Raw genomic sequence first — 12,628 nt, forward strand, 5'->3', positions numbered from 1 at the left:
CACTTTGCGGACTCGGCGTGTTCCACGGCCTCAACGATGTCTCCGACGGTGACCGAGACTCCATCCTCTCCTTCGGCCGTGTAATCCTTGATCACCACATAGTGCTCCGAGGAAACCTGAAAAATCGAGAATTACATTCTGCGTCATTTGGCAGAGACAAGAACCAACGAGTTTAGTCTGGGAAAACTGTGCTCAACTAGACTAGACGTGAAAAAAGAGTCGAACCAATGGTCCGGCCGTGGGAGAAGCTTTTTTTTCAACATTATTGGCTACTTCCAAGTATTTTACGCACGAATTCTGTCTAGCATCATTACCGACTCGCAGCTGTTGTTGGGGTGCAGACTGCTGAGTCTTCGGAAGCTAGGGGTATTTTCTCTACTAGCCGAATACCCTCCGAATTGTTCCGACTTCGAAAGACTGACTCCGCTAGTTTCCTGCCTGATCCCGTTTGTCATTACTCCTTCCAAGCTGCTCGCAGACGTTGCAGAAATGGTCCCGGTTACAGTCGATACCATTTCCGTGTCTCCGTCTTCCTCGCGAGCAACCGGACAGCAATACATTGAAAACCGATGCGCCGTCGGTCTGCTCAATCGCAGAGCAGAAAATACGTGCAGCGGTTCGAAGTGGCTGATCCCATCCTCGTCGAGGACGGTGTACGACACCTGTCCAGTGAGGACGGCCCTGGACGCTTCCCTGGGAACAACAGCCTGCATTCCCTGCTTCAGAATCATGAAAATAGCGGAGGGCCTGTGGCTTCTCTTCAGGAGGAATTCCTCCATAGCCAAGCTGTTCTCGGCATGAAGTAGAGCGGTTGGTACATCGGCTGACGACTGCAGCGGCGCTTCTTCGGGAACTATCATGAGAGCCGCGCTCTCTCTAACGAGTGCCCGAAGTCGAGGGTCGGACCTGGCCAATTCTGGATCGCTGCACAAGTCCCCGAGGGCTCTGCTGAACTGTGGTCTTTGTTCAGCAAGCTGTCGCATCACCGTGAGCCGCTTCAAAATGTCGACGGTCATTCGGTCACCGGACAACGCTTCGGTCGATTTATTGTCAGAGATCACTGCCAGAAGGCTCGAAGCAGTTGAAGACATTCCGAGTGCTCTGGCGAGGCCGACTGCCTGCAGTATCAAGTCACGGACCTTGGGACCGTCGTCATTCAGAAGTTCCCGAACTTTGAGTTCACTCGACTCTCGTACCGCGTGGACAATCGCTTTGTGCACCGTCTCCACAGCCTCTTTTTCCGTAATCACACCGGCCGCGTCTTCCGATACTTTTCGTAGCACCCTCGAGAGAAGGTCAGGATTATTTTTTGTCACAGCCCTAAAAGCGGCCCCCACTAAGTCACTGCCATCCTCATCTTCCAGTACGGCCGATAGTCTCTCCAGAACAACCTCGTCCTTAAGAATTTGTCCGCCGATCGTTGACTTCAGAATATCCACCTTATTGCTGCTAGCATTTAACAAATCGAGAAGGACGCCGTGACAAACGAGGCTGCGATTCTGGGGTACCAGCAGTATTTTGTGCACCTCTTCCACCGCGTTTTCAAAGTTTAACGAATTTTGTCTCAGTAGTACGTTGAACGACTCGCTTATTGCCGAAAAAACGTAATTCTGCTGGTCTGCTTCGTCCGTTGAATCCTGTCCAGAGATTGCCAAAGCTGCAGCCATTACAGCCGCCCTGAGCGCCGCATGAAAAACTTCATCGGTCTGGTCGCCATTCTCGTGTTTACCTTCCCCATTTGTAAACGGCCTGATACCCGTTGGCGAGGATTTCCCATTAGTCATTTTTTCCGACACATTTTTTTCAATTATGTTACTGGCCAGCCGAGCGACCGTCGAGACGATCTGTGCCATTTTCACAGCTGCGTTGCCCTGCAGTCCGAGCTTCTCTACGACATCCAAGGCGTGTTCAAGCGCCACGGATCTCGGGTCGACGTCGACGTTAACGGCAGGCAATTCCGTCGGTACCTGTCGACCAACGGACATACCAGCTTCCGACAGCTGTCTCAGCATCCTCGCGTCAATACTCATTTCGCCTTGGTGCCCCCTAGCAGCGGTGTCATAGCTGAAATGATGCCGCGGTCTGAGCAGCCGCAGTTCTTCCGGAGTCACTTCGAAACCTTGGACAGAAAACTCGAGCCCTCCTTCAGCGGTGTCCGTCAAATCCGGCGCGACAAATCGCGGACCTTCTTCCGTCTGGACAATTTGGCCCGGCACAAAGGTCACTCCGCGGTCTCCAGCCTCGACGACACGACCTGGAACGAATCGAGGCCCGTCCGGAGTGTCGACCACTTGCCCGGGAACGAATCTGGACCCCTCGTCTTCCGTGGATATCACCTGGCCTGGGATGAAAGTGGGTCCTGCCTTAGTCTCGACGATTTGTCCCGGCACGAAGCGGGGCCCGTCCGCAGTCTCGATGGTCTGACCGGGCACAAATTTCGGCCCGGATCGCGTCTCCACCACTTGTCCGGGAACGAATTTCGGCCCTTCGGTAGTGTCCACCACTTGGCCAGGCACAAATTGCTCTCCCATTTCCGTCATTACTACTTGCCCCGGTACGAATCCGTCGTCCGTCATCATTCCGGGAACGAACCTCGGTCCGCCTTTCCCTCCGCGAACCAGTTGACCCGGGACTACCTTTTTTCCTCCGGGAGGTAAGCTTTTCACACACTCAGGGAAAAACTCTACCCCCTTTTCGGTCTGCACCATGTGACCGAATACCTCATCTGGCTGACCGGAGAGCGATAATGCGTTCGCAGTTTTCGGATCTATCGGTATGCCGATTGGGCCGGCTTCGAGGAATACCACATCGTTGAGGTTTCTCGCTGCCGCGAATTCGAACGCTTCGTTTCCCTCCAATATCGTTGTTAACCCTGGCATGAATCTCTTCTCTCCCTCGGGCGTTTCCACGAACTGTCCTTCGACGAATTTTCGCCCCTCAGGCGTGTTCAACGTCGTGCCTGCAACGAATTTCGGCCCATTCTCCGACTCGACAGTGACGCCGGGAACGAAGTGAGTCTCTCCGTTACTGGCAATCACATTTTGACCTGGTACAAAGCTGGGTCCTTCTGATGTGAGCATCGTTTTACCAGGCACAAATGCTACCTCACCAGACGGTGTCTTGACGCTTTGACCTGGTACAAATTCCCAAGCTTCGCCCCGTTGCACACTTTGTCCTGGTATGAAGAGCTGTTCACCTTCCTCATTGGTCATGGTTTGTCCCGGCATAAAGCACGGGGTACCATCCTCCGTTATGATGGTTTGTCCAGGAAGGAATTCGAATCCTTCCGTTACTTGTCCAGCGACGAACTTCGGCCCGGCGTCGGTCAAAACAGTTTGACCTTGAACAAACCTTGCCCCGTCAGCAGTGTGCATGTTCTGTCCCTGGACAAACTGGAGACCATTTTTGGTTGGTAACGTTTGACCGGCGACGAACATCGGCGTTTTTTTATTATTTGATTCTACCGCATTGACGATTTGGCCAGGAATAAGAAGGGGGCCGTCTGGCGTGTTCACCGTGAAGCCAGGAACGAATGCTGGGCCGTGGGGAGTTCGAACCGTTTGTCCAGGAACGAATACTGGACCCGTGGGTGTTTGGAGCGTCTGTCCAGGGATGAATCTCTGCGCAGATTCAATGTCGAGTTTCAGACCCGAAACTTTGTGCATTTTTGTTTGAACTCCCGATTTCATCTTCTGAACAAGCTCGGGGATTTCGTCGACCTTGGGAAGCGTCTCGACCGCCTGCCTGCCAACAGCGTTGAACTTGGCGGTCACGTCGGATGTTAGTTCGAGGTCCTGCGGTGGAATGCTCGTCAAGGCGATCTGAAGCTCTGGATTGGGCTCGGCGTTCAGCGGGGTAAAGGGCGCGACCACTGCAACGGCTTCCAGTCCACCAGCTTCTTCGAAAATTGGTGAACCGATCAACCCGGTCGGCGTGTTTTCGAGGTCCACAAACTTTGGATCAGTTTTGATGGGTTGGGGCATTCTGTCGACGACAGGAAGTCCGTTGACCAGCGCTGCATCTCTCTCGAAATTATTCCAATCCCAGTTTTCCATCAACGGTTTGACCAGGTCTCGCCAGTCACCAGACGCCGCGATCAGCGAGGCTCCGTTGGTCGCAGTGTTATCCAAGTTCACGTGCTTCCAGTCCTGAGTTTCTTCCTTGACATCTTCCTTGACGCTTTTGAGCTTGACTTGCTTGACCCGTTTCAGCTCTTCTTCATCGGCGACCCTCTCCTTGTCCTCAAATATTTTTTTCGCATAGTTGAGACCCGCCTGTCGTTTTTTCTTGCGTTTTCTAGCTTCAGCCTCCAGTTTTTCACGTTCTTTGACGACATCCTCCCGCGGTCCCATACCGTCGTAGAGGTTCTCGAAGTTGTCCAGGTCTCGAAAGTCGACGGATACGTTCTTCCCTTGTCGCAATCGCAGGAGGACCGTGTCACAGTCTCGCGATAACATCACATCGCGTACATCTCCGTCTCTGACCGCCGCCTCAAGACGAGCTGGAAAAACGAGACTGCATCTCCGTTCCTCCACGGTATAAACAAACCTGCCGCCATCTTCCTCCGGCGAAGGTTGCTTCGTGTCTAGAAGATCCCTCAGGACTTTTTGCTGGGCATTATCTGTGTCTAGGACCGGGAAGACGTATCGATAGTCCTGAAGCACGACGTGCTTCTTCTTCTCTCCGACGATAACACCGTCGGTGAAATGATGCGGTCCTAATCCGGAAGCGGTGGTTATTCTGCATTTATTTTTGCCGGGAGTGTGAACACCGAGCAGGACGGGAATGTAGTGATGGGTCGGTAACCCGTAGGACTTGCCGGTTATTCGACACCAGCGTTTCGCTGCCGCTGGACTGATCGGTGGTAGCAGAGGGAAATAGTTGGGCTTGGGAAGGCCTCTGCTCCTCCCGGTGATCCTACAGAAGGACATTGTCCCCTTGTCGAAGGCGCCGATTTTCTAGAGCTTACTCTTTCCTTCTCTCTCCCTGGTTTTTTTCCTCGCTAGTTTCGTCTGACTGACATCGGTCCGCTAACAACTGTCCATCACACTCATGAGCCGAGCCACGGGCTTCTGACTAGGCTAAGTTTAATTCTAGTCATTCACCTTCTTGTCACAGGTTTCGTTCTATGAATAAACCAGTTAATGATCCTCCTCTAGACGGGTACCAAGCAGCAAAGTTCAGAAACCTTGCAGATAATTTCTTCGTCACATGCGAACAAGTATAATCTTTGAACCTCCTTCGAAAGGGCTCCTTCAGATTTAAACCACTGCGCCATTATAAACACTGCACTCTATATTTAAATCGAACCACCTTCTTCACTTTAGCTATCGTATCCCGTTCGTAGACACTTTGAACATTCAAAAAAAATTATACACATCGTTGCTAAAAAAAAAAAAACAACAAAAAAAAATGTTCACTCGTAACAAATATTACAGTCTCTTATTTTCACAGGATTCCACTACAAATCCACGCTCGATGCACTGAAATAAATCGGAATAATTCACTTTCTTGAATAAATTTACTCTCTTAGCTTTTGGTGTGTTTAAAATCACTTTTCCCACTGTTTTGTTTTCGAATTGGTTGTCGTGCTTGTTATAGTCCTGCTTGTCCAGCTTGCTTTGATTCGTATTTTTATTTGTAATCCCCGTCTTAACAACGGATGCTGAATCGCGTGACATTCGAACCGGAACAGTTGTTGGCCGCTGATTTACATTCGGCACTCTTAGCAGCGGTCAAATCCAATTTATTTTATGAGAAACTTTCAAGTGGAAGTATTTTTATTACCTCTAGGATTTTTCAGTTGGTATTACGAACCGCTTGAAAAGCGATTAGCGATACGTCGTTCATATTCCATCAATCGTATATCATGCGAGGGTCCCGTTACGCATACATCCAAGTATGATAAAAAATTCTCTTCACAGTACACACGCAAGTCCGAAAATAATTCGGTTAAATGTCTCAAATTTATTCCTTCTCGTTAAATGCTTTCTTCTCCGATTACATACCAACGCCGTTACCGTTTTTCCTTACTGTCCGATACGTCGATTAAATGCGTTTGCATGATGCATTATTTTTCCCGTCCACGAATCTACTTATATCAATAAATACGTGGTGTAATTTCTTTCTTTTCTTTCGTTTTCGTTTTTTCGGCGTCGTGAGTCCTCCTCGTATTTTTACCGTCGTGTTTTCAGGGTTGATCCGACCTCGCACACCGTTGCTAGGTCTCGTAGATCGTTGAAATCTTCATTACCAAATCAGCCCCCACGATGTTATATCCCTTATTTAAAGCCTGCGTATTGTGCAATATACACGCGAGAGCGATTCTTCTTTTATTTGCCACCGTGCCGTCCAATGGTTACATGTGTTCTACACGAGGCTAGTGTGTGGTTAAAAAAGGTGTATATTACTCGACGCGGTCACTTCCCGACTGCTACTCACTTCTACGGGAGAGAAGTGGCCCGTGGCTTGGCGTTCGCCGTACGTTCGCCTCGTGATTCTTCAGAGTCGTTCTCTCAGCGCGCTCCCCTCGAACAGAAATAGACCACCGCGCTGCTGCGTTCACTTCTCCGATACCTATACGCATCTCTAGAATCGTGGACCACCGTGGTACGCAAAGCGGTTTATCGCCTGGACGACACCCGCGCCCTTTGCCAACGACGAAACAGCACCAAACTCGAAGATCTTCCTCGTCGAAGAATCTCCGTTCCGAGGATAAATTTCAAATCGCGATATAGGGGAAGGATTCGAGTGAGGAAAATTTTTTCGTCACACTTGAACCACTTTTTCCTCAAAGTCAAGGAGAATTTTAATCGCTTCAAGGATGCTTCGCGAGCGGCTGACGTTGCGAAATATAATAATTGATGGAAGGTCACGGGTATTTTTGATTTTCAAAAATATATCATCCCTGTAGTGTGATTCTTCGGTTGTATAGCGAACTTGCCTTCGTCTGAACAGTCCAGACAACCGAGTGTTTCGGAGAAATGTTGCATCCGAGATTAAAGCTTCAAAGTCGGTGTTAAAAATAGTTTGGTACTCGTAGATCTGCGGTGACGTTGGATGTCACCTTTGTCTGCCCATCATCCACGAGTCTCGACGATTTGCGCACGATGATTGATGTGGAATCATGTCGACGACCATGTCTATCCTCTGTGACATTTACGGTAGCTTGATTTATCGACACGGAGATAATCGTTCCGCCTGAAGTTCATAATGTGAAGTGTTGCTACTTCGAGCGATTGCGCGATATCCCAAACTTTCATAAATATCGTTATAATTAATTGTTCCGTCTTTGCGAATTCACATGCCTCGTAATTTTTTATTCGCAAATTGATTTCGCTCGTTACCAACGAGATGAACGAAGCGGTTCTGGTTTGATAGTCTTATTTTATGAAATAGCTAGTAAATTGCTGAAAGATATACGGAATCGATGACTGAGTATAAAAATAAAGTTACTGCGGGGTATATAAGTGACTGAAATCTGGAGGATTCGCAGAGAGTTTGTTTACACGGCACGTAAGTCGAGGTATGCAGGAAGTGCGCGTCCCGTGTAAATTGTCTCTCACGTAATTCAAGAAGAAGCGCTGGTATCGTTTCAATAATAATACCGCAAGAAAATTTATCCGCCACTTTGTCACTCGTCGCTGTTATATCCTTGGATAATAATTTTTCTCCGGTATGATCGTAAAATGTATGGCCAAATAATAGTTGGCAGAGAAGAGACACGAACTAGCTGAGCTATAACGTTGATGAACGAAACGAGCCGCTCGATTTTCCTCGATTTTCTTTCCAAAGCTAGCGTGCAAATCGTGCCAAGTGATTCAAGTATGCCGCTCGTAAGTACAGCGATATCTAACCGATTATTGCCTCTAAAGTTTTGCCAAATACATTCATTAGACAAAGCGTTTTATATGAGTCATTTCCAGGTCAAGGTAGAGCTGTTATTTGCTCGTCACCAGGTGGTAAATACTCGAATTAACTTTTTACAATCAATTTTCCATTCGACAGGATGAATATCCGATTTTCTCGCACAGTTGAGTGCGTCTTCTCCACCAATTCTTGAGGCCGTCTGACTTCGCCACTGGAATTGGGTTGAATAATGATAATTAGCGGCAAGGATTCGATGATCGAATGACAAATGACGGATAGTGACGAATTGACAACGATGTTTAAAAACCGATTACAATGCAACGCAAAATCGTTTCGTGTGATTTAGTAAGCTATTAATTTCACGCCTCGCGGTCTATTGGCACGTTTGCGGGTAATTTTGACGGACTGCCAGAGCTTAAAGTCTTGTTCAAGTTAATCTTTCGGCGCTGTTCATAATTTATACGCTCGGTCTCGACGTTGGTTTCGCCCGATTTCGCGTTTATTGTTCTAAATTTGATCGACGTTACGCGAAACAAACACCTTAACTTGTCGTGCCAGTGCCGTCTGCAAAGTGTAGCCCGAATTTTCAGGTTGAAGAGATCAGTTGTGCAACGAGAGAAAAAATTGGTTTGAAAGTGAATACGTTCATGTGTTCCTCTTAACTGTTTTGCTTGATTCCACATGTAATTTGTAAATTTAAGTAATGTAAGAGGTGAATATTATCGGAGTTCAGAAAGCCTCAATTATTTGAACGTAGTGCTTACGCGATATTTAATCGTATTGTTATTGAAATAAATGAACTGAATCGAGCAACCGATGCCTGTATCCTGGTAAATTTATCAGATTTTATCCAAGCCTTTTTTGAACGAAACAAATTACACAAGACTTGGCAGAGGATAAGACCAAAGCAGTAGCATACAAAATAATCATGCCGAATCTGGTTTCGGAGCGTGTCAAATCGTTATGCGTCGTTTGAAAGCTTTTCTGCAATGCGTTCGGCGTCTGGTGGACTCCTCGACGCTTCCAAGAAACTATAATTACGTAGAGAGGAGAGAAGAAGCGAGAATAGAGAGAATTGAGTGACCCGGAGGCAGTAAATCACAACGGAATTGAGAATCCGGAAATTGCTAGTCGAATGCCTATTGCTAATATAACCGGGTATAAAAAATCCCTCGGACAAGAATGCGCAGCGTGTGGTATACGGCCGAGCATTGCGGGAGTGATTGGGATGGCGGTGAGTCCCCGGTTTACTTGACGCTTTGGCAACGCACCAGAATCTGCTTAACTCCGAGACGCCGTTGGTTTTGGTTTAATTTAGACGTTCGCAGCTCATACTCGCAAACGATAGACCAGCTCTGCAGCCTTTGGACCATCTGAGCTCGGCCTGAGGAACCGAGCCGATCGTTCGTTGCGAGTTTCTCGGTGATGTAACGCGAGTGTTTGGTCAGTTGTGTCTTGTTCTACACGGATTATTCCGCTCTTCGATTAGTCGCCGTGCGATATTCGGGATTCCGAATTGTCTGCGAATTTCTATCGCTGTACAAGTACATATGTACCTGTGTGTATGATTCTTTCAGCTGTTTCAGCTTTCCCAACCGTTTTCACACGCAGCTTATCCTTAATTGATGCGTATTTCGTACTTTTTTCGCTCTCCGAGCGAGACTTGGTATTTATACGAATTGTAGATGGAATTGCGAATGGGCAAATTTGTCGAGAATCAGACTCACCTCAAACGAGCTTCGAATGATTTCAGTCGTGATTGATTCTTCAGCCTTCGTACTCCCCCCCACCAATATCCGGTTCAGTTCGGCCGAAAATTCTAAAACAGAGAAATTTCGGTCCGAGTTGTAACAACGGTGGTAAACAAATTTCTCATTATTCTCAGACATTATTATTACCCAGGTATTCACTGAGGTATTGCCAAAATTGTTATTTTGAACCCAGTAATATATCAACGTCAAGCTAGTAATAATGCCAAACCCTTGTTTGAACAAAAATACCGATTGTTTCTCGTGATTTACAACTGATGGGTATCGGTAATGGTGTTGCACGTATCTTATTCTTTCAAAACTGAACCGTAATTGAAAATTATTCGAAGAAAAATTTTCACCAGAGTATAATCGAGCACTTATTTACCTTAAAAATTTCCCCTTAAAAATTTCCCCTGAACAAGTAGAAATTACAGCTACTTTTAAAAGCGTTGCAGCTGATTCAACGTTTGATTCAAATAAATTGAATTGTTAGGAGAGAATTAATAAGGATGAAAGAATTTTTAATGAATAAAAACTTGTCTAAAGTTTTGCGTGAAACACAATTTCTACTTTATTACCTTTTTTCTTCTTGGAGGAGGAACTTATGAAGGAACTGGTGAAAGCCATGACGGGTGTTGAATTTTACGGCATCGTCCTGCAGCACACGGTAAAGTATATTGGCGACAAGTTTGTTACAGCGATCTGTTTTTTCATTCTCATAAATCTTTCTCAAAAAATAAATATTTCTCATTTGTTTGATTTGAGGAAGATTCGCGCGCCGAATCGATTGCACCAATTCCTATACGAGATACACCGACCTGCAAAAAGCTACATTTCCCTCAACCATTCAACTGGTAAAATCCCGTTACCTCGGAGGGTAAATAACTTTTTACACGCTGTGTCTGACGGCTGGTATGCATGTAGAAACGCGAAAGCGTCGCTGCTGCCATCTCAACAGACAGTTTGGCAAGTGCTTGAGCTTTTGAAAGCTCGTTTCCTGGTCCGCGTGTTTCAGCAGTCGGTTATCGCGGGGTTCTTCTTCTTGTCGCTGTGCGCCAGGAGGATTGGAAACTCGGATAACAGCGTTTCACTCGAGCTTATTCTCGATCGGGGGAATCCCGATTTTGAACGAGCTGCTAAAAGCAATTCGCGAGGAGTAATTTGTCCCCGCCTCTGAGTGCGAGAGAAGATAAATAGCCGGTAGACAATTGGAAATACTGACAAATAACTTGATCAACCGATCCGACCGGCGTTCCGCGTCTACTTAACAGGTTGCTAGAGAGATTCGTGCCTTGGATTTTAACGAGAAACGCTCAATACAAAAAGGATATAATAAACAAACGGGAAAAAAAATAGCCCAGTTTACTACTCGAACAACACAAACTGCTCGGTGTTTTTTAAATAAATACCGCTGGCGAGTATCGTAGCAGTTGAATTTAATACATTTGCATTTCTAGCACGAATTGCGACCGCAAGAAGTGGCCGGCGTGCGGAACCCGCGTCCTGTGTGTTACAAAATTTACGCTTAATAACAAGTCTGGAAATATTTGAAAAGCCACCGATCACTCGAAAGTAGGGTTTCATTATTTATCGCAGATATATTCACCTTTACTATAACGGCAACACGAGCCGGCAGATTCTATTTCCGGCACGCGCGAGCAAATCTTTTGAGAACTGGCGAGCCAGTCGCAACGGTCGGTTATCTGGCCTCATTTTCTTGCATTTCGTAAATAAATGGGCCACTTCCGCTGTCAGTTTCGGCCGCGGCGATCAAGGTTCAAAGAAACGAGCTCGCCCTGACCACCGCTGTCACAACCAACGCCATTTTGGTTCCGCGTTCATATTATTGCACGTATCCACGAGCTGCTGACTGGCTGACACTGAAAGATGATATTAGAACAGCCCGCCAAAATTCTTGGGCAAAAACAAAACGAGCCTACTGACCTTAAGCAAACTTTCTACTGCCCGATTATATTTGTGTATACGCGCGGTGAGCATACCTCGATGCGTAAATCGCGTAATTTATCGGACTCGTGACCATCATTTACGAGCCAAATTTCTCGCGGGGATTAAGGGGATATTTTAAAAATAAGTCGTCTCGAATGACCGGCTACACATTTTCAGTCGTTACTTGTTCAGGTTTTGTAAGTTTCTATTAGACAATAATGTATGCACGGTAAGGGAAAACGGTAGGAGAAAAGAATGCCTGCAGCTTCGTTCGCAGGTTGATAAAATGGTCTTTGCTCCGGTGATATTTGGCGCCCATTCATCATGGCAAATTCTTGCAGCGGCTAATCTTAAACAACGTGATTCACTTTGCAAAAATATTTGGCAATAACATCACTCATGCATTCGAAACATCGCGGATACATACAATGTTTCTAAACAGATTTAGCTTGCGACCGTATCGTGTCTGCCCCTTTTTCAATACGATTTATCGCCAACTGATTATTCGTTACGGAGAAATTCACAGGCACAGATTCGTAGTTTTCAACGCATATGTATTAGCGTCGCGATGATCGCAAAGCACAACAACACCGCGATGATTTAGAAAATCCGATGTATTATCACAAAATTTAAACCCGGATGCACAAGCCAGCGCTTTGCGGAATCGCAAAATTAATTATACGCTGAATTGTACTCGTTCGACACTTGCACAACACGAGCATAAAATTAGAATAGTGACGTCTGATGGTTATCGAGGGGTTAACTCACCTCTAATAAAATTAATACAAATTGCGTACAACTAGGCAAAGGTATCGATGTTGAGAGGTGAAAACGATCGATCGACTTTAAAGATCTTTCTAATTAAAATCACTGGCTGCTCGTCACTTTGGCAGAATACCCGAATAAATCGAGGTGGCGGAGGGCCGGTCGAAGGCTATCTCGAGACTGCTACCAACGCCAGAAGCAAGGCGTCGCGACGCCTCCGTCTCTTGCCCGCTCGACGTGCACCGTCATCAAACTTACTATTAATTAAAGCCTAGCAACGTCGAACTGCACGTCTC

The 12,628-nt window shown here is 46.6% G+C and overlaps 1 protein-coding gene across 8 annotated transcripts in view; it reads right to left on the bottom strand.

Moving 5' to 3' along the window:
• LOC107220111 (obscurin) overlaps positions 1–12,502 on the bottom strand; it is a 43,600-nt gene extending 31,098 nt beyond the window's left edge. For 6 of the 8 annotated variants that reach the window (XM_046734145.1, XM_046734128.1, XM_046734137.1 and 3 more), the window contains exons 1-2: positions 315–5,388; positions 4–116 (exon numbers count right to left, since the gene is read on the bottom strand). In XM_046734145.1, coding sequence (XP_046590101.1) covers positions 4–116; positions 315–4,931 — 4,730 coding nt within the window. In that variant the 5' untranslated portion in view covers positions 4,932–5,388. Of the gene's footprint in view, positions 1–3; positions 117–314; positions 5,389–9,596; positions 9,689–10,198; positions 10,276–12,335 lie in introns of those variants that run through there. The other 2 variants (XM_046734160.1, XM_046734155.1) reach the window with 1 other exon arrangement.
• Positions 12,503–12,628: the final 126 nt, after the last annotated feature.

The sequence above is a fragment of the Neodiprion lecontei genome, chromosome 1, assembly GCF_021901455.1.
Source record: "Neodiprion lecontei isolate iyNeoLeco1 chromosome 1, iyNeoLeco1.1, whole genome shotgun sequence".
In the NCBI taxonomy this organism is placed as follows: domain Eukaryota; kingdom Metazoa; phylum Arthropoda; class Insecta; order Hymenoptera; family Diprionidae; genus Neodiprion; species Neodiprion lecontei.